This window comes from Aptenodytes patagonicus, chromosome W (genome assembly GCF_965638725.1).
Source record: "Aptenodytes patagonicus chromosome W, bAptPat1.pri.cur, whole genome shotgun sequence".
In the NCBI taxonomy this organism is placed as follows: domain Eukaryota; kingdom Metazoa; phylum Chordata; class Aves; order Sphenisciformes; family Spheniscidae; genus Aptenodytes; species Aptenodytes patagonicus.
In genome coordinates, this window is record NC_134981.1 from 38,717,333 (window position 1) to 38,740,480 (window position 23,148).

At 48.1% G+C, this 23,148-nt stretch overlaps 1 protein-coding gene across 3 annotated transcripts in view; it reads left to right on the plus strand.

Annotated features, from left to right (window-relative positions):
- LOC143172055 (interleukin-6 receptor subunit beta-like) overlaps positions 1-23,148 on the plus strand; it is an 80,741-nt gene that overhangs the window by 38,485 nt on the left and 19,108 nt on the right. For 2 of the 3 annotated variants that reach the window (XM_076361285.1, XM_076361286.1), the window contains exons 9-11: positions 619-838; positions 22,705-22,881; positions 22,966-23,067. In XM_076361285.1, the coding sequence (XP_076217400.1) occupies positions 619-838; positions 22,705-22,881; positions 22,966-23,067 (499 nt within the window). The remainder of the gene's footprint in view (positions 1-618; positions 839-22,704; positions 22,882-22,965; positions 23,068-23,148) is intronic. The other variant, XM_076361287.1, reaches the window with a different exon arrangement.

The window sequence follows — 23,148 nt, forward strand, 5'->3', positions numbered from 1 at the left end:
TTGATCTAGCTGTCTTTTTATTATTAATTTTTTTTCCTATTACTAGATGGCTTGGGTGAAGCTACACGTATATTGATATGGCATCACTTTCTGATGTAATTCATGTGCCACATGCCACTTCTGATATTATTAATTAGCTTAGATTTAGAAAACTGGTGCTACTTTACAGCTTACCTTTTTCAACAATTTTCTGTAAGTTACCTGAAAACTAATACTGTTACAGATAATACAGAAACAAGTATTTTTCTAGGCTGTTGTGCATTCGGGCTCAACCCAGGTTATGACATGAGATTCCTTTTATGTCATTGTGTTGTAAAGTCACACAAAACACAGGTTTCATCCACGCGTGTTCTGCAATCTTGATAGAAGAGCTTTTATTAGACTACTAGATAGGATTGTAAGCCAAGAGAAAGAGGATTTAAACCAGAAACAGTTCTGGAAGTTACTGCTTTAAATAAATGAACTCTGAAGTTGTGTGTGCTTTCCTTACATAGGTCAAATAACTGCATATTTAACTTGTCTTGCTCTCGCTCTCTGCATGAAATTATGCCTCAAAGACAATAAAGGTTAAGTTGCATTTGTTCAGTATCAGTCTAATCAAAGATGTGTTTCTAACAGGCATTGGAGTCATTTGAAGCCAATGGAGTAATCTTGCAGTATGAAGTGACCGTCAGAGCTAAATCATCTCTCACCAGTCCATCAGAGAAATACAATGTTAATACCACCAATCTTACACTAAAGCTGCCAAATGGAACTTATGAAATGACTGTGATTGCCCATAACAGAGTTGGGGCATCCCCTCCGTCGATTTTACTTATCCCAACAAGTAATTTAAAAGGTTAGTATCCTAGTAATGTCTCTTTCAAATGCATCTGTGTCCTGGTTTCGGCAGGGATAGAGTTAATTTCCTTTCTAGTAGCTGGTACAGTGTTTTGGATTTAGGATGAGAACAAAGTTGATAACACACCGGTGTTTTAGTTGTTGCTAGGTAATGCTTACACTAGCCAAGGACTTTTCAGCTTCCCATGCTCTACTGACTGAGGAGGCTGGAGGTGCACAAGAAGCTGGGAGGGGGCACAGCCAAACTGGCCAAAGGGACATTCCATACCATGTGACGTCATGCTCAGTACATAAACTGGGGAAAGCTGGCCGGGGGGGGCCGCTGCTCGGGGACTGGCTGGGCATCGGTCAGCGGGTGGTGAGCAATTGTGCTGTGCATCACTTGTTTTGTGTATTATTATTATTATTATCATATTATTATTATCATTTTATTTCAATTATTAAACTGTTTTTATCTCAACCCACGAGTCTTTCTAACTTGTGCTCTTCCAATTCTCTCCCCCATCCCACCGGGGGTGGGGGGAGTGAGCGAGCGGCTGCGTGGTGCTTAATTGCTGACTGAGATTAAACCACGACAGTCCTTTTTTGGCACCCAACGTGGGGCACGAAGGGTTTGAGATAATAACAGATTAACCGGAGTGTATTAAGGAACTTATATCTGTTAATAGTTGTGGGTCACAATGTTGGTTTCTCTGTTCTCGATATTGATTTGTATAATCTGCATCGCGCTCTTTTTCCTGCTGTACATGTTAAAGATTGGTGTTGGGTTTTGCAGTTTGCTGTGGTCTGCAGTGAATAGTAATGTCTCGCTTGTGAGGTTTGTTTTTAGAACATTGACCTTGACGTTTCTGTGGTATGTAAACTTCGCAATGAAGCCGTTACTGTACCATGGATACCATATCGTGGAGACAACTAGCAATTGCAGTAACTTTTCTGAGAGTTTTTTTACGGAGGAAATACAGAATGGCAGTGTCACTACCTTCTTCTATGATGTTTCCTCCTTCATTACAGTAATTTTTCAGTATTTTGAGCATCCTTGGGCAGTTAAGATACTTCTATTAATACTTCTTGGGAATACTGTTTCGGTTTTGTCTAAAGTTGGTAAGCAATTTAAGAATATCATCCAGAGATCTGCCCCAAGGCTAGATAATTATGAGTGGCAGGGTGTGTGGGACAAGATGGGCAAGTACCTAGGCCAATGGGCACCCCCAGTGTTTTGGAACTTCACCCCTGAGCAAATGCAGAATCCTGAAAAGTTAGTAGAATATTTGGAAAAAGTATGCTGTCACCCTGGCAACTCTAGAGAGATGCAACTCATTGCAACGTGCTGGGGCCTGGCCCATGCCTACCGAGCCCTGTTCAACACCATTCAGTACCCTCAAAGGGAAGAGAAGGTCTCTGGCTCTGACAGTAAAACGACACGCACTGCGGCCACTCAGACCCGGGCAACAGGCCGTGCAGCCACTCAAACCCGGGCAACACGCACTACGGCCACTCCAACCCCAGCGACAGGCTCTGCGGCCACTCAGACCCCGGCGACAGGCCCTGTGGCCACTCCAACCCTGGCGACATGCACTGCGGCCACTCCAACCCCGGCGACAGACCCTGCGGCCACTCAGACTCCGGTGACATGCACTTGCACTGCGGCCACTCCAACCCCAGCGACAGGCCCTGCGGCCACTCAGACTCCGGTGACATGCACTTGCACTGCGGCCACTCCAACCCCGGCAACAGGCCCTGCGGCCACTCAGACTCCGGTGACATGCACTTGCACTGCGGCCACTCAAACCCCGGCGACATGCACTGCGGCCACTCCAACCTCGGCGACATGCACTGTGGCCACTCCAACCCCGGCAACAGGCCCTGCGGCCACTCAGACTCCGGTGACATGCACTTGCACTGCGGCCACTCCAACCCCAGCAACACGCCCTGTGGCTGAACCAAAGAACGAGCCTGTGCCAGTATCAGTCGCCCCTGTACACAAGAAGAAATCTTGGAAGCGGAAGTCAGCTCGTTTAGTAAGGGAGGAAGAAGCTTCTTCTAAAAGGGAACCGGAGGAAGAAGTATACGAGACAGATGACCCTAGAGAAGGACCATCACGAGAACGGGAGGAGGAAAGCCGGCCGCTGATCGGGGAGGAGGAAGAGGAAGAACTCATAAACGAGACAGTGACCACCCGATCTCTATCCCTGAGTGAGCTGCGAGATATACGAAAAGATTTCAGCCGCCGTCCAGGTGAGCATATTGTCACCTGGCTGCTCCGATGCTGGGATAATGGGGCCAGTAGCCTGGAATTAGAGGGTAGGGAAGCCAAGCAGCTGGGATCCCTTTCTAGGGAAGGGGGCATTGACAAAGCAATTGGAAAAGGGACACGTATCCTCAGCCTTTGGAGGCGACTCCTGTCAAGCGTGAAGGAAAGGTATCCCTTTAAGGAAGATGTCATATGTCGCCCAAGCAAATGGGCCACCATGGAGAAGGGTATCCAGTTTCTGAGAGAATTAGCTGTGCTGGAGGTGATTTATGATGACCTGAACAATGAACAACTATCCAAAGATCCAGACGAAGTCAAGTGCACACGACCCATGTGGCGGAAGTTTATAAGGAGCGCACCATCGTCATACGCCAATTCATTGGCAGTGATAACCTGGAAAGATGGAGAGGAACAAACAGTGGATGAATTGGCTAGTCAACTCCGGCAATACGAGGAAAGTCTTTCTTCCTCCCTCGTCTCGGCTGTGGAGAAACTGTCCCGGGAGATCCAGCAACTCAGAGAGGATAGGTCCTACTCCTCACCTGTACGGACCAGTATCTCGGCTATTAGAAGTAAGCGTTCTTTTGCTCAAGAGAGAGAATATAAAGGGTACACACCACGGGGCACCCTATGGTTTTACCTGCGTGACCACGGAGAGGACATGAGGAAGTGGGATGGGAAACCTACTGCAGCCCTAGGGGCACGGGTATGCGAATTGCAAGGGAAAACAATCACAGAAAGAGGTTCTTCCAGGAAAATTGCTGCTCCAGTTTCCAGCGGGCAGTTCCCCAGACAGAGTAGAAGGGCCGATCTTACTCTTGATCTTAATGAAGAAACTTCTGACTCATACGTACAAGAAATGAGAAATGAGTACTGTGATGAGGATTAGAGGGGCCCTGCCTCCAGCCAGGGGGAGGAAAGGGACAACCGGGTTTACTGGACTGTGTGGATTCGGTGGCCTGGCACATCAGACCCACAGAAGTATAAGGCTCTGGTAGACACCGGTGCACAGTGTACCCTAATGCCATCAAGATATATAGGAACAGAACCCATCTATATTTCTGGGGTGACGGGGGGATCCCAACAGCTATCTGTATTGGAAGCCGAAGTGAGTCTAACTGGGAATGGGTGGCAGAAGCACCCCATTGTGACTGGCCCAGATGCTCCGTGCATCCTTGGCATAGACTACCTCAGGAGAGGGTATTTCAAGGACCCAAAAGGGTACAGGTGGGCTTTTGGTATAGCTGCCTTGGAGATGGAGGAAATTAAACAGCTGTCCACCTTGCCTGGTCTCTCGGAGGACCCTTCTGTTGTGGGGTTGCTGAAGGTCGAAGACCAACAGGTGCCAATCGCTACCACCACAGTGCACCGGCGGCAATATTGCACCAACCGAGACTCCCTGATTCCCATTCATGAGCTGATTCGTCGACTGGAGAGCCAAGGAGTGATCAGCAAGACCCACTCACCCTTTAACAGTCCCATATGGCCAGTGCGGAAGTCTAATGGAGAGTGGAGACTAACAGTAGACTATCGTGGCCTAAATGAAGTCACGCCACCGCTGAGTGCTGCTGTGCCAGACATGCTAGAACTTCAATATGAATTGGAATCAAAGGCAGCCAAGTGGTATGCCACAATTGATATTGCTAATGCATTTTTCTCAATCCCTTTGGCAGCAGAGTGCAGGCCACAATTTGCTTTCACTTGGAGGGGCGTTCAGTACACCTGGAACCGACTGCCCCAGGGGTGGAAACACAGCCCCACCATTTGCCATGGACTGATCCAGACTGCATTAGAACAGGGTGGAGCTCCAGAACACCTGCAATACATTGATGATATCATCGTGTGGGGCAACACAGCAGAAGAAGTTTTTGAAAAAGGGAAGGAAATAGTCCAAATCCTGCTGAAGGCCGGTTTTGCCATAAAACAAAGTAAGGTCAAGGGACCTGCACAGGAGATCCAGTTTTTAGGAATAAAATGGCAAGATGGACGTCGTCAGATCCCAATAGATGTGATCAACAAAATAACAGCCATGTCTCCACCAACTAGCAAAAAAGAAACACAAGCTTTCTTAGGCGTGGTGGGTTTTTGGAGAATGCACATTCCAAATTACAGTCTGATTGTAAACCCTCTCTATCAAGTGACCCGGAAGAAGAACGATTTCAGATGGGGTCCTGAGCAACGACAAGCTTTTGAACAAATTAAACGGGAGATAGTTCATGCAGTAGCCCTGGGGCCAGTCCGGGCAGGGCAAGCTGTAAAAAATGTGCTCTATACCGCAGCCGGGGAGAATGGCCCTACCTGGAGCCTCTGGCAGAAAGCACCAGGGGAGACTCGAGGTCGACCCCTAGGGTTTTGGAGTCGGGGATACAGAGGATCCGAGGCCCGCTATACTCCAACTGAAAAAGAGATATTAGCAGCATATGAAGGGGTTCGAGCTGCTTCAGAAGTGATCGGCACTGAAGCACAGCTCCTCCTGGCACCCCGACTGCCAGTGCTGGGCTGGATGTTCAGAGGGAGGGTCCCCTGTACACATCATGCAACTGATGCTTCATGGAGTAAGTGGGTCGCACTAATCACACAACGGGCTCGAATAGGAAACCCCAGTCGCCCAGGAATTCTGGAAGTGATCATGGATTGGCCAGAGGGCAAAGATTTTGGAATATTGCCAGAGGAGGAGGTAACGCGTGCTGAAGAGGCCCCAATGTATAATGAACTACCAGAAAATGAGAAGCAATATGCCCTGTTCACTGATGGGTCCTGTCGTCTTGTGGGAAAACGTCGGAGGTGGAAAGCTGCTGTATGGAGTCCTATGCGACAAGTTGTAGAAACGGCTGAAGGAGAAGGTGAATCGAGCCAATTTGCAGAAGTAAAGGCCATCCAGCTGGCTTTAGCCATTGCTGACCAAGAGAAGTGGCCAGTGCTCTATCTCTATACTGACTCATGGATGGTGGCAAATGCCCTGTGGGGGTGGTTGCAGCAATGGAAGCAGAGCAACTGGCAGCGCAGAGGCAAACCCATCTGGGCTGCCGCATTGTGGCAAGATATTGCTGCCCGGGTGGAGAACCTGGTTGTAAAAGTCCGTCACGTAGATGCTCACGTACCCAAGAGTCGGGCCACTGAAGAACATCAAAACAACCAGCAGGTGGATCAAGCTGCTAAGATTGAAGTGGCTCAGGTGGATCTGGACTGGCAACATAAGGGTGAATTATTTCTAGCTCGGTGGGCCCATGACACCTCAGGTCACCAAGGAAGAGATGCAACATACAGATGGGCTCGTGATCGAGGGGTGGACTTGACCATGGACACTATAGCCCAGGTTATCCATGAATGCGAAACATGTGCTGCAATCAAGCAAGCCAAGTGGTTAAAGCCTTTTTGGTATGGAGGACGATGGTTGAAATATAAATATGGGGAGGCCTGGCAGATCGATTATATCACACTCCCACAAACCCGCCAAGGCAAGCGCCATGTGCTTACAATGGTGGAGGCAACCACCGGATGGCTGGAAACATATCCCGTGCCCCATGCCACTGCCCGGAACACTATCCTGGGCCTTGAGAAGCAAGTCCTATGGCGACATGGCACCCCAGAAAGAATTGAGTCAGACAACGGGACTCATTTCCGAAACAACCTCATAGACACCTGGGCCAAAGAGCACGGCATTGAGTGGGTGTATCACATCCCCTATCATGCACCAGCTTCTGGGAAAATTGAACGATACAATGGACTGTTAAAGACTACGCTGAGAGCAATGGGTGGTGGGACGTTTAAACATTGGGATACGCATTTAGCAAAGGCCACCTGGTTAGTCAACACTCGGGGATCTGCCAATCGAGCAGGCCCTGCCCAGTCAGAACTTTTACGTACTGTAGATGGGAATAAAGTTCCTGTAGTGCACATAAAAAATATGCTGGGGAAGACAGTCTGGGTTATTCCTGCCTCGGGCAGAGGCAGACCCATCCGTGGGATTGCTTTTGCTCAAGGACCTGGGTGCACTTGGTGGATAATGCGGAAGGATGGGGAAGTCCGATGTGTGCCTCAAGGGGATTTGATTTTGGGTGAGAATAGCCAATGATCTGAATTATGTGATGTTAAGTACTAATTATAGTTATAATAGTTATACTAATAATACACAGATATACTAATAATACTAATAATATTATATGCCATACTAATGTTATTATAATAAGAATCACCCAGATTAATGAAGAATAACTTCAGTGAAACCAAGCAAAGCACAGTGATGATGGTACCAGAACTGACTTCAACCTGAAACAATCCAACACCACATACCATCTCCATTTTTCCTGCCCTGAAAGATTATTATGACAGATGGAGCCTGAAGTCATGGACTAAATGAACTCACCGAACATTTTAGAGGGATGGCCCACAGATGAAGGGAATGATATCTGTGTATGTGTGTATATATATATATAAAAGGGGGTGGTGATTAATGAAAATGTACTGGAAAATGTGAGACTTGAGCATGATGCAAATGGTATAGAATAAGGGGTGGATATTGTCCTGGTTTCGGCAGGGATAGAGTTAATTTCCTTTCTAGTAGCTGGTACAGTGTTTTGGATTTAGGATGAGAACAAAGTTGATAACACACCGGTGTTTTAGTTGTTGCTAGGTAATGCTTACACTAGCCAAGGACTTTTCAGCTTCCCATGCTCTACTGACTGAGGAGGCTGGAGGTGCACAAGAAGCTGGGAGGGGGCACAGCCAAACTGGCCAAAGGGACATTCCATACCATGTGACGTCATGCTCAGTACATAAACTGGGGAAAGCTGGCCGGGGGGGGCCGCTGCTCGGGGACTGGCTGGGCATCGGTCAGCGGGTGGTGAGCAATTGTGCTGTGCATCACTTGTTTTGTGTATTATTATTATTATTATCATATTATTATTATCATTTTATTTCAATTATTAAACTGTTTTTATCTCAACCCACGAGTCTTTCTAACTTGTGCTCTTCCAATTCTCTCCCCCATCCCACCGGGGGTGGGGGGAGTGAGCGAGCGGCTGCGTGGTGCTTAATTGCTGACTGAGATTAAACCACGACAGTCCTTTTTTGGCACCCAACGTGGGGCACGAAGGGTTTGAGATAATAACAGATTAACCGGAGTGTATTAAGGAACTTATATCTGTTAATAGTTGTGGGTCACAATGTTGGTTTCTCTGTTCTCGATATTGATTTGTATAATCTGCATCGCGCTCTTTTTCCTGCTGTACATGTTAAAGATTGGTGTTGGGTTTTGCAGTTTGCTGTGGTCTGCAGTGAATAGTAATGTCTCGCTTGTGAGGTTTGTTTTTAGAACATTGACCTTGACGTTTCTGTGGTATGTAAACTTCGCAATGAAGCCGTTACTGTACCATGGATACCATATCGTGGAGACAACTAGCAATTGCAGTAACTTTTCTGAGAGTTTTTTTACGGAGGAAATACAGAATGGCAGTGTCACTACCTTCTTCTATGATGTTTCCTCCTTCATTACAGTAATTTTTCAGTATTTTGAGCATCCTTGGGCAGTTAAGATACTTCTATTAATACTTCTTGGGAATACTGTTTCGGTTTTGTCTAAAGTTGGTAAGCAATTTAAGAATATCATCCAGAGATCTGCCCCAAGGCTAGATAATTATGAGTGGCAGGGTGTGTGGGACAAGATGGGCAAGTACCTAGGCCAATGGGCACCCCCAGTGTTTTGGAACTTCACCCCTGAGCAAATGCAGAATCCTGAAAAGTTAGTAGAATATTTGGAAAAAGTATGCTGTCACCCTGGCAACTCTAGAGAGATGCAACTCATTGCAACGTGCTGGGGCCTGGCCCATGCCTACCGAGCCCTGTTCAACACCATTCAGTACCCTCAAAGGGAAGAGAAGGTCTCTGGCTCTGACAGTAAAACGACACGCACTGCGGCCACTCAGACCCGGGCAACAGGCCGTGCAGCCACTCAAACCCGGGCAACACGCACTACGGCCACTCCAACCCCAGCGACAGGCTCTGCGGCCACTCAGACCCCGGCGACAGGCCCTGTGGCCACTCCAACCCTGGCGACATGCACTGCGGCCACTCCAACCCCGGCGACAGACCCTGCGGCCACTCAGACTCCGGTGACATGCACTTGCACTGCGGCCACTCCAACCCCAGCGACAGGCCCTGCGGCCACTCAGACTCCGGTGACATGCACTTGCACTGCGGCCACTCCAACCCCGGCAACAGGCCCTGCGGCCACTCAGACTCCGGTGACATGCACTTGCACTGCGGCCACTCAAACCCCGGCGACATGCACTGCGGCCACTCCAACCTCGGCGACATGCACTGTGGCCACTCCAACCCCGGCAACAGGCCCTGCGGCCACTCAGACTCCGGTGACATGCACTTGCACTGCGGCCACTCCAACCCCAGCAACACGCCCTGTGGCTGAACCAAAGAACGAGCCTGTGCCAGTATCAGTCGCCCCTGTACACAAGAAGAAATCTTGGAAGCGGAAGTCAGCTCGTTTAGTAAGGGAGGAAGAAGCTTCTTCTAAAAGGGAACCGGAGGAAGAAGTATACGAGACAGATGACCCTAGAGAAGGACCATCACGAGAACGGGAGGAGGAAAGCCGGCCGCTGATCGGGGAGGAGGAAGAGGAAGAACTCATAAACGAGACAGTGACCACCCGATCTCTATCCCTGAGTGAGCTGCGAGATATACGAAAAGATTTCAGCCGCCGTCCAGGTGAGCATATTGTCACCTGGCTGCTCCGATGCTGGGATAATGGGGCCAGTAGCCTGGAATTAGAGGGTAGGGAAGCCAAGCAGCTGGGATCCCTTTCTAGGGAAGGGGGCATTGACAAAGCAATTGGAAAAGGGACACGTATCCTCAGCCTTTGGAGGCGACTCCTGTCAAGCGTGAAGGAAAGGTATCCCTTTAAGGAAGATGTCATATGTCGCCCAAGCAAATGGGCCACCATGGAGAAGGGTATCCAGTTTCTGAGAGAATTAGCTGTGCTGGAGGTGATTTATGATGACCTGAACAATGAACAACTATCCAAAGATCCAGACGAAGTCAAGTGCACACGACCCATGTGGCGGAAGTTTATAAGGAGCGCACCATCGTCATACGCCAATTCATTGGCAGTGATAACCTGGAAAGATGGAGAGGAACAAACAGTGGATGAATTGGCTAGTCAACTCCGGCAATACGAGGAAAGTCTTTCTTCCTCCCTCGTCTCGGCTGTGGAGAAACTGTCCCGGGAGATCCAGCAACTCAGAGAGGATAGGTCCTACTCCTCACCTGTACGGACCAGTATCTCGGCTATTAGAAGTAAGCGTTCTTTTGCTCAAGAGAGAGAATATAAAGGGTACACACCACGGGGCACCCTATGGTTTTACCTGCGTGACCACGGAGAGGACATGAGGAAGTGGGATGGGAAACCTACTGCAGCCCTAGGGGCACGGGTATGCGAATTGCAAGGGAAAACAATCACAGAAAGAGGTTCTTCCAGGAAAATTGCTGCTCCAGTTTCCAGCGGGCAGTTCCCCAGACAGAGTAGAAGGGCCGATCTTACTCTTGATCTTAATGAAGAAACTTCTGACTCATACGTACAAGAAATGAGAAATGAGTACTGTGATGAGGATTAGAGGGGCCCTGCCTCCAGCCAGGGGGAGGAAAGGGACAACCGGGTTTACTGGACTGTGTGGATTCGGTGGCCTGGCACATCAGACCCACAGAAGTATAAGGCTCTGGTAGACACCGGTGCACAGTGTACCCTAATGCCATCAAGATATATAGGAACAGAACCCATCTATATTTCTGGGGTGACGGGGGGATCCCAACAGCTATCTGTATTGGAAGCCGAAGTGAGTCTAACTGGGAATGGGTGGCAGAAGCACCCCATTGTGACTGGCCCAGATGCTCCGTGCATCCTTGGCATAGACTACCTCAGGAGAGGGTATTTCAAGGACCCAAAAGGGTACAGGTGGGCTTTTGGTATAGCTGCCTTGGAGATGGAGGAAATTAAACAGCTGTCCACCTTGCCTGGTCTCTCGGAGGACCCTTCTGTTGTGGGGTTGCTGAAGGTCGAAGACCAACAGGTGCCAATCGCTACCACCACAGTGCACCGGCGGCAATATTGCACCAACCGAGACTCCCTGATTCCCATTCATGAGCTGATTCGTCGACTGGAGAGCCAAGGAGTGATCAGCAAGACCCACTCACCCTTTAACAGTCCCATATGGCCAGTGCGGAAGTCTAATGGAGAGTGGAGACTAACAGTAGACTATCGTGGCCTAAATGAAGTCACGCCACCGCTGAGTGCTGCTGTGCCAGACATGCTAGAACTTCAATATGAATTGGAATCAAAGGCAGCCAAGTGGTATGCCACAATTGATATTGCTAATGCATTTTTCTCAATCCCTTTGGCAGCAGAGTGCAGGCCACAATTTGCTTTCACTTGGAGGGGCGTTCAGTACACCTGGAACCGACTGCCCCAGGGGTGGAAACACAGCCCCACCATTTGCCATGGACTGATCCAGACTGCATTAGAACAGGGTGGAGCTCCAGAACACCTGCAATACATTGATGATATCATCGTGTGGGGCAACACAGCAGAAGAAGTTTTTGAAAAAGGGAAGGAAATAGTCCAAATCCTGCTGAAGGCCGGTTTTGCCATAAAACAAAGTAAGGTCAAGGGACCTGCACAGGAGATCCAGTTTTTAGGAATAAAATGGCAAGATGGACGTCGTCAGATCCCAATAGATGTGATCAACAAAATAACAGCCATGTCTCCACCAACTAGCAAAAAAGAAACACAAGCTTTCTTAGGCGTGGTGGGTTTTTGGAGAATGCACATTCCAAATTACAGTCTGATTGTAAACCCTCTCTATCAAGTGACCCGGAAGAAGAACGATTTCAGATGGGGTCCTGAGCAACGACAAGCTTTTGAACAAATTAAACGGGAGATAGTTCATGCAGTAGCCCTGGGGCCAGTCCGGGCAGGGCAAGCTGTAAAAAATGTGCTCTATACCGCAGCCGGGGAGAATGGCCCTACCTGGAGCCTCTGGCAGAAAGCACCAGGGGAGACTCGAGGTCGACCCCTAGGGTTTTGGAGTCGGGGATACAGAGGATCCGAGGCCCGCTATACTCCAACTGAAAAAGAGATATTAGCAGCATATGAAGGGGTTCGAGCTGCTTCAGAAGTGATCGGCACTGAAGCACAGCTCCTCCTGGCACCCCGACTGCCAGTGCTGGGCTGGATGTTCAGAGGGAGGGTCCCCTGTACACATCATGCAACTGATGCTTCATGGAGTAAGTGGGTCGCACTAATCACACAACGGGCTCGAATAGGAAACCCCAGTCGCCCAGGAATTCTGGAAGTGATCATGGATTGGCCAGAGGGCAAAGATTTTGGAATATTGCCAGAGGAGGAGGTAACGCGTGCTGAAGAGGCCCCAATGTATAATGAACTACCAGAAAATGAGAAGCAATATGCCCTGTTCACTGATGGGTCCTGTCGTCTTGTGGGAAAACGTCGGAGGTGGAAAGCTGCTGTATGGAGTCCTATGCGACAAGTTGTAGAAACGGCTGAAGGAGAAGGTGAATCGAGCCAATTTGCAGAAGTAAAGGCCATCCAGCTGGCTTTAGCCATTGCTGACCAAGAGAAGTGGCCAGTGCTCTATCTCTATACTGACTCATGGATGGTGGCAAATGCCCTGTGGGGGTGGTTGCAGCAATGGAAGCAGAGCAACTGGCAGCGCAGAGGCAAACCCATCTGGGCTGCCGCATTGTGGCAAGATATTGCTGCCCGGGTGGAGAACCTGGTTGTAAAAGTCCGTCACGTAGATGCTCACGTACCCAAGAGTCGGGCCACTGAAGAACATCAAAACAACCAGCAGGTGGATCAAGCTGCTAAGATTGAAGTGGCTCAGGTGGATCTGGACTGGCAACATAAGGGTGAATTATTTCTAGCTCGGTGGGCCCATGACACCTCAGGTCACCAAGGAAGAGATGCAACATACAGATGGGCTCGTGATCGAGGGGTGGACTTGACCATGGACACTATAGCCCAGGTTATCCATGAATGCGAAACATGTGCTGCAATCAAGCAAGCCAAGTGGTTAAAGCCTTTTTGGTATGGAGGACGATGGTTGAAATATAAATATGGGGAGGCCTGGCAGATCGATTATATCACACTCCCACAAACCCGCCAAGGCAAGCGCCATGTGCTTACAATGGTGGAGGCAACCACCGGATGGCTGGAAACATATCCCGTGCCCCATGCCACTGCCCGGAACACTATCCTGGGCCTTGAGAAGCAAGTCCTATGGCGACATGGCACCCCAGAAAGAATTGAGTCAGACAACGGGACTCATTTCCGAAACAACCTCATAGACACCTGGGCCAAAGAGCACGGCATTGAGTGGGTGTATCACATCCCCTATCATGCACCAGCTTCTGGGAAAATTGAACGATACAATGGACTGTTAAAGACTACGCTGAGAGCAATGGGTGGTGGGACGTTTAAACATTGGGATACGCATTTAGCAAAGGCCACCTGGTTAGTCAACACTCGGGGATCTGCCAATCGAGCAGGCCCTGCCCAGTCAGAACTTTTACGTACTGTAGATGGGAATAAAGTTCCTGTAGTGCACATAAAAAATATGCTGGGGAAGACAGTCTGGGTTATTCCTGCCTCGGGCAGAGGCAGACCCATCCGTGGGATTGCTTTTGCTCAAGGACCTGGGTGCACTTGGTGGATAATGCGGAAGGATGGGGAAGTCCGATGTGTGCCTCAAGGGGATTTGATTTTGGGTGAGAATAGCCAATGATCTGAATTATGTGATGTTAAGTACTAATTATAGTTATAATAGTTATACTAATAATACACAGATATACTAATAATACTAATAATATTATATGCCATACTAATGTTATTATAATAAGAATCACCCAGATTAATGAAGAATAACTTCAGTGAAACCAAGCAAAGCACAGTGATGATGGTACCAGAACTGACTTCAACCTGAAACAATCCAACACCACATACCATCTCCATTTTTCCTGCCCTGAAAGATTATTATGACAGATGGAGCCTGAAGTCATGGACTAAATGAACTCACCGAACATTTTAGAGGGATGGCCCACAGATGAAGGGAATGATATCTGTGTATGTGTGTATATATATATATAAAAGGGGGTGGTGATTAATGAAAATGTACTGGAAAATGTGAGACTTGAGCATGATGCAAATGGTATAGAATAAGGGGTGGATATTGTCCTGGTTTCGGCAGGGATAGAGTTAATTTCCTTTCTAGTAGCTGGTACAGTGTTTTGGATTTAGGATGAGAACAAAGTTGATAACACACCGGTGTTTTAGTTGTTGCTAGGTAATGCTTACACTAGCCAAGGACTTTTCAGCTTCCCATGCTCTACTGACTGAGGAGGCTGGAGGTGCACAAGAAGCTGGGAGGGGGCACAGCCAAACTGGCCAAAGGGACATTCCATACCATGTGACGTCATGCTCAGTACATAAACTGGGGAAAGCTGGCCGGGGGGGGCCGCTGCTCGGGGACTGGCTGGGCATCGGTCAGCGGGTGGTGAGCAATTGTGCTGTGCATCACTTGTTTTGTGTATTATTATTATTATTATCATATTATTATTATCATTTTATTTCAATTATTAAACTGTTTTTATCTCAACCCACGAGTCTTTCTAACTTGTGCTCTTCCAATTCTCTCCCCCATCCCACCGGGGGTGGGGGGAGTGAGCGAGCGGCTGCGTGGTGCTTAATTGCTGACTGAGATTAAACCACGACAGTCCTTTTTTGGCGCCCAACGTGGGGCTCGAAGGGTTTGAGATAATAACAGATTAACCGGAGTGTATTAAGGAACTTATATCTGTTAATAGTTGTGGGTCACAATGTTGGTTTCTCTGTTCTCGATATTGATTTGTATAATCTGCATCGCGCTCTTTTTCCTGCTGTACATGTTGAAGATTGGTGTTGGGTTTTGCAGTTTGCTGTGGTCTGCAGTGAATAGTAATGTCTCGCTTGTGAGGTTTGTTTTTAGAACATTGACCTTGACGTTTCTGTGGTATGTAAACTTCGCAATGAAGCCGTTACTGTACCATGGATACCATATCGTGGAGACAACTAGCAATTACAGTGACTTTTCTGAGAGTTTTTTTACGGAGGAAATACAGAATGGCAGTGTCACTACCTTCTTCTATGATGTTTCCTCCTTCATTACAGTAACTTCTCAGTATTTTGAGCATCCTTGGGCAGTTAAGATACTTCTATTGGTACTTCTTGGGAATACTGTTTCGGTTTTGTCTAAAGTTGGTAAGCAATTTAAGAATATCATCCAGAGATCTGCCCCAAGGCTAGATAATTATGAGTGGCAGGGTGTGTGGGACAAGATGGGCAAGCACCTAGGCCAATGGGCACCCCCAGTGTTTTGGAACTTCACCCCTGAGCAAATGCAGAATCCTGAAAAGTTAGTAGAATATTTGGAAAAAGTATGCTGTCACCCTGGCAACTCTAGAGAGATGCAACTCATTGCAACGTGCTGGGGCCTGGCCCATGCCTACCGAGCCCTGTTCAACACCATTCAGTACCCTCAAAGGGAAGAGAAGGTCTCTGGCTCTGACAGTAAAACGACACGCACTGCGGCCACTCAGACCCGGGCAACAGGCCGTGCAGCCACTCAAACCCGGGCAACACGCACTACGGCCACTCCAACCCCAGCGACAGGCTCTGCGGCCACTCAGACCCCGGCGACAGGCCCTGTGGCCACTCCAACCCTGGCGACATGCACTGCGGCCACTCCAACCCCGGCGACAGACCCTGCGGCCACTCAGACTCCGGTGACATGCACTTGCACTGCGGCCACTCCAACCCCAGCGACAGGCCCTGCGGCCACTCAGACTCCGGTGACATGCACTTGCACTGCGGCCACTCCAACCCCGGCAACAGGCCCTGCGGCCACTCAGACTCCGGTGACATGCACTTGCACTGCGGCCACTCAAACCCCGGCGACATGCACTGCGGCCACTCCAACCTCGGCGACATGCACTGTGGCCACTCCAACCCCGGCAACAGGCCCTGCGGCCACTCAGACTCCGGTGACATGCACTTGCACTGCGGCCACTCCAACCCCAGCAACACGCCCTGTGGCTGAACCAAAGAACGAGCCTGTGCCAGTATCAGTCGCCCCTGTACACAAGAAGAAATCTTGGAAGCGGAAGTCAGCTCGTTTAGTAAGGGAGGAAGAAGCTTCTTCTAAAAGGGAACCGGAGGAAGAAGTATACGAGACAGATGACCCTAGAGAAGGACCATCACGAGAACGGGAGGAGGAAAGCCGGCCGCTGATCGGGGAGGAGGAAGAGGAAGAACTCATAAACGAGACAGTGACCACCCGATCTCTATCCCTGAGTGAGCTGCGAGATATACGAAAAGATTTCAGCCGCCGTCCAGGTGAGCATATTGTCACCTGGCTGCTCCGATGCTGGGATAATGGGGCCAGTAGCCTGGAATTAGAGGGTAGGGAAGCCAAGCAGCTGGGATCCCTTTCTAGGGAAGGGGGCATTGACAAAGCAATTGGAAAAGGGACACGTATCCTCAGCCTTTGGAGGCGACTCCTGTCAAGCGTGAAGGAAAGGTATCCCTTTAAGGAAGATGTCATATGTCGCCCAAGCAAATGGGCCACCATGGAGAAGGGTATCCAGTTTCTGAGAGAATTAGCTGTGCTGGAGGTGATTTATGATGACCTGAACAATGAACAACTATCCAAAGATCCAGACGAAGTCAAGTGCACACGACCCATGTGGCGGAAGTTTATAAGGAGCGCACCATCGTCATACGCCAATTCATTGGCAGTGATAACCTGGAAAGATGGAGAGGAACAAACAGTGGATGAATTGGCTAGTCAACTCCGGCAATACGAGGAAAGTCTTTCTTCCTCCATCGTCTCGGCTGTGGAGAAACTGTCCCGGGAGATCCAGCAACTCAGAGAGGATAGGTCCTACTCCTCACCTGTACGGACCAGTATCTCAGCCATTAGAAGTAAGCGTTCTTTTGCTCAAGAGAGAGAATATAAAGGGTACACACCACGGGGCACCCTATGGTTTTACCTGCGTGACCACGGAGAGGACATGAGGAAGTGGGATGGGAAACCTACTGCAGCCCTAGGGGCACGGGTACGTGAATTACAAGGGAAAACAATCACAGAAAGAGGTTCTTCCAGGAAAATTGCTGCTCCAGTTTCCAGCGGGCAGTTCCCCAGACAGAGTAGAAGGGCCGATCTTACTCTTGATCTTAATGAAGAAACTTCTGACTCATACGTACAAGAAATGAGAAATGAGTACTGTGATGAGGATTAGAGGGGCCCTGCCTCCAGCCAGGGGGAGGAAAGGGACAACCGGGTTTACTGGACTGTGTGGATTCGGTGGCCTGGCACATCAGACCCACAGAAGTATAAGGCTCTGGTAGACACCGGTGCACAGTGTACCCTAATGCCATCAAGATATATAGGAACAGAACCCATCTATATTTCTGGGGTGACGGGGGGATCCCAACAGCTATCTGTATTGGAAGCCGAAGTGAGTCTAACTGGGAATGGGTGGCAGAAGCACCCCATTGTGACTGGCCCAGATGCTCCGTGCATCCTTGGCATAGACTACCTCAGGAGAGGGTATTTCAAGGACCCAAAAGGGTACAGGTGGGCTTTTGGTATAGCTGCCTTGGAGACGGAGGAGATTAAACAGCTGTCCACCTTGCCTGGTCTCTCGGAGGACCCTTCTGTTGTGGGGTTGCTGAAGGTCGAAGACCAACAGGTGCCAATCGCTACCACCACAGTGCACCGGCGGCAATATTGCACCAACCGAGACTCCCTGATTCCCATTCATGAGCTGATTCGTCGACTGGAGAGCCAAGGAGTGATCAGCAAGACCCACTCACCCTTTAACAGTCCCATATGGCCAGTGCAGAAGTCTAATGGAGAGTGGAGACTAACAGTAGACTATCGTGGCCTAAATGAAGTCACGCCACCGCTGAGTGCTGCTGTGCCAGACATGCTAGAACTTCAATATGAATTGGAATCAAAGGCAGCCAAGTGGTATGCCACAATTGATATTGCTAATGCATTTTTCTCAATCCCTTTGGCAGCAGAGTGCAGGCCACAGTTTGCTTTCACTTGGAGGGGCGTTCAGTACACCTGGAACCGACTGCCCCAGGGGTGGAAACACAGCCCCACCATTTGCCATGGACTGATCCAGACTGCATTAGAACAGGGTGGAGCTCCAGAACACCTGCAATACATTGATGATATCATCGTGTGGGGCAACACAGCAGAAGAAGTTTTTGAAAAAGGGAAGGAAATAGTCCAAATCCTGCTGAAGGCCGGTTTTGCCATAAAACAAAGTAAGGTCAAGGGACCTGCACAGGAGATCCAGTTTTTAGGAATAAAATGGCAAGATGGACGTCGTCAGATCCCAATAGATGTGATCAACAAAATAACAGCCATGTCTCCACCAACTAGCAAAAAAGAAACACAAGCTTTCTTAGGCGTGGTGGGTTTTTGGAGAATGCACATTCCAAATTACAGTCTGATTGTAAACCCTCTCTATCAAGTGACCCGGAAGAAGAACGATTTCAGATGGGGTCCTGAGCAACGACAAGCTTTTGAACAAATTAAACGGGAGATAGTTCATGCAGTAGCCCTGGGGCCAGTCCGGGCAGGGCAAGCTGTAAAAAATGTGCTCTATACCGCAGCCGGGGAGAATGGCCCTACCTGGAGCCTCTGGCAGAAAGCACCAGGGGAGACTCGAGGTCGACCCCTAGGGTTTTGGAGTCGGGGATACAGAGGATCCGAGGCCCGCTATACTCCAACTGAAAAAGAGATATTAGCAGCATATGAAGGGGTTCGAGCTGCTTCAGAAGTGATCGGCACTGAAGCACAGCTCCTCCTGGCACCCCGACTGCCAGTGCTGGGCTGGATGTTCAGAGGGAGGGTCTCCTGTACACATCATGCAACTGATGCTTCATGGAGTAAGTGGGTCGCACTAATCACACAACGGGCTCGAATAGGAAACCCCAGTCGCCCAGGAATTCTGGAAGTGATCATGGATTGGCCAGAGGGCAAAGATTTTGGAATATTGCCAGAGGAGGAGGTAACGCGTGCTGAAGAGGCCCCAATGTATAATGAACTACCAGAAAATGAGAAGCAATATGCCCTGTTCACTGATGGGTCCTGTCGTCTTGTGGGAAAACGTCGGAGGTGGAAAGCTGCTGTATGGAGTCCTATGCGACAAGTTGTAGAAACGGCTGAAGGAGAAGGTGAATCGAGCCAATTTGCAGAAGTAAAGGCCATCCAGCTGGCTTTAGCCATTGCTGACCAAGAGAAGTGGCCAGTGCTCTATCTCTATACTGACTCATGGATGGTGGCAAATGCCCTGTGGGGGTGGTTGCAGCAATGGAAGCAGAGCAACTGGCAGCGCAGAGGCAAACCCATCTGGGCTGCCGCATTGTGGCAAGATATTGCTGCCCGGGTGGAGAACCTGGTTGTAAAAGTCCGTCACGTAGATGCTCACGTACCCAAGAGTCGGGCCACTGAAGAACATCAAAACAACCAGCAGGTGGATCAAGCTGCTAAGATTGAAGTGGCTCAGGTGGATCTGGACTGGCAACATAAGGGTGAATTATTTCTAGCTCGGTGGGCCCATGACACCTCAGGTCACCAAGGAAGAGATGCAACATACAGATGGGCTCGTGATCGAGGGGTGGACTTGACCATGGACACTATAGCCCAGGTTATCCATGAATGCGAAACATGTGCTGCAATCAAGCAAGCCAAGTGGTTAAAGCCTTTTTGGTATGGAGGACGATGGTTGAAATATAAATATGGGGAGGCCTGGCAGATCGATTATATCACACTCCCACAAACCCGCCAAGGCAAGCGCCGCGTGCTTACAATGGTGGAGGCAACCACCGGATGGCTGGAAACATATCCCGTGCCCCATGCCACTGCCCGGAACACTATCCTGGGCCTTGAAAAGCAAGTCCTATGGCGACATGGCACCCCAGAAAGAATTGAGTCAGACAATGGGACTCATTTCCGAAACAACCTCATAGACACCTGGGCCAAAGAGCACGGCATTGAGTGGGTGTATCACATCCCCTATCATGCACCAGCTTCTGGGAAAATTGAACGATACAATGGACTGTTAAAGACTACGCTGAGAGCAATGGGTGGTGGGACGTTTAAACATTGGGATACGCATTTAGCAAAGGCCACCTGGTTAGTCAACACTCGGGGATCTGCCAATCGAGCAGGCCCTGCCCAGTCAGAACTTTTACGTACTGTAGATGGGAATAAAGTTCCTGTAGTGCACATAAAAAATATGCTGGGGAAGACAGTCTGGGTTATTCCTGCCTCGGGCAGAGGCAGACCCATCCGTGGGATTGCTTTTGCTCAAGGACCTGGGTGCACTTGGTGGATAATGCGGAAGGATGGGGAAGTCCGATGTGTGCCTCAAGGGGATTTGATTTTGGGTGAGAATAGCCAATGATCTGAATTATGTGATGTTAAGTACTAATTATAGTTATAATAGTTATACTAATAATACACAGATATACTAATAATACTAATAATATTATATGCCATACTAATGTTATTATAATAAGAATCACCCAGATTAATGAAGAATAACTTCAGTGAAACCAAGCAAAGCACAGTGATGATGGTACCAGAACTGACTTCAACCTGAAACAATCCAACACCACATACCATCTCCATTTTTCCTGCCCTGAAAGATTATTATGACAGATGGAGCCTGAAGTCATGGACTAAATGAACTCACCGAACATTTTAGAGGGATGGCCCACAGATGAAGGGAATGATATCTGTGTATGTGTGTATATATATATATAAAAGGGGGTGGTGATTAATGAAAATGTACTGGAAAATGTGAGACTTGAGCATGATGCAAATGGTATAGAATAAGGGGTGGATATTGTCCTGGTTTCGGCAGGGATAGAGTTAATTTCCTTTCTAGTAGCTGGTACAGTGTTTTGGATTTAGGATGAGAACAAAGTTGATAACACACCGGTGTTTTAGTTGTTGCTAGGTAATGCTTACACTAGTCAAGGACTCTTCAGCTTCCCATGCTCTACTGACTGAGGAGGCTGGAGGTGCACAAGAAGCTGGGAGGGGGCACAGCCAAACTGGCCAAAGGGACATTCCATACCATGTGACGTCATGCTCAGTACATAAACTGGGGAAAGCTGGCCGGGGGGGGCCGCTGCTCGGGGACTGGCTGGGCATCGGTCAGCGGGTGGTGAGCAATTGTGCTGTGCATCACTTGTTTTGTGTATTATTATTATTATTATCATATTATTATTATCATTTTATTTCAATTATTAAACTGTTTTTATCTCAACCCACGAGTCTTTCTAACTTGTGCTCTTCCAATTCTCTCCCCCATCCCACTGGGGGTTGGGGGGAGTGAGCGAGCGGCTGCATGGTGCTTAATTGCTGACTGAGATTAAACCACGACAATCTGTGTGGCTTTTGTTATGAGAAATCTTCAGTATTGTAAAATTGTACCTTTTACATTGATGTGTAATTGCAGTACTGCTGAATGTATCTCCACTCTTACTCCTTGTAATTATGCTACCACTTGTATATTGGGGAATGTGCAGATTTATGTACTCACAGGTTCATTTGAAGCTATGCGTGCTATTTTGCTGTTCTTTTTGATCCTTAGAGCTACTACGCACTATATTCCCTGTTGGTTTTTTCTTAGCATAGCAGGCACTTCTGTTTTCTTTTAAAAAAAGAAAAAAAAAAACAAAGGGTCGGGGAAGCAAACATCCTTTACTTCACATATATACAATTTTGCTGTTGTTCTTATTCCTTCTGTTTTCTGATCCTCACCCCCCCTTTCTTCTCGTCTCAGTCTCACCCTTCCACACTTACAGTATCTTGCCTGGTTGCCTTGTCCTCTGCTTCCACTGTTTCCCTACTGTTCGTGTTCCTTTCATTGTGCAGTAGTAGTAACTACAGGAGGGTTCCTCCTTATTTCTAGCCTCCTCTTAGACAACCCAAACACTACCAGTGTTCTGCTACCAGATCTGCTGCTTTTAGCATAAACACCAAGGGAGAGCCACAGGTTCTAAAACTATTAGATGAGCTAATTAAGGGTATGTTTCAAACAGTGTAGCACTGCAGCCAAAAGTACTTGGTAAGGTACATGAGTGTGTTCAGGATTAGAATGGGAATTTAGAAGTGTCTCAAGGTTTGATTTCCCTCTGAAATAGACCCTTTCTATTGGAAGAAACATAGTATCTCTTTACTGTGCAATAAGACAACTTACTGTGTTTGAGAACAGAGAAGCTGAGTCTCATTTCCAGTTTTTAAATCACCTAATACTGCTTAATTTGGATCTCTGATACAAAGATTCAGATGTAAGCTTCCAAATTTCAGAAAATGGCTTTTACGTTTACCTAGGTTCTGTCAAATCGTCACCATTACAATAACCAAAAGAATCCACACTTGACAAAATAGTTATTATTATGAATATCTAGTGGAAGAACTGTCAAAATTTATTACTTTTTCTATTTTATTTCATTACAGCTCCTGTGAAGAATATTAGAACACTACCTAAAGATGGCAAGTTGTGGGTAGGGTGGACTGCTCCTAACAGTTATGTTCTTAAATATGTGATCGAATGGTGTCTGCTGTCCAACAGCTCAGACTGCATCATAGAATGGCAGAACGAACCAGGGAATGTTCAAGGAACGTACTTAAAAGGTATTTAGCTTATAAGTCTAAAAATATTCTGTAGAACACTCTGAAAACCTAACGAATATTCACATTTTAAATTCCTTTTATTAGGTGATATAAAGCCGTTCAAGTGTTACTTGATAACTGTGTACCCTTTATATGCTGATGATCAGGGAAGTGGACAGACTGTGAAAGCTTATCTTCAGCAGGATCGTAAGTACAAAATAGTCATCTTAGAGCACATAAAATCATAGAATAGTTTGGGTTGCAAGGGGCCTCTAAAGGTCATCTAGT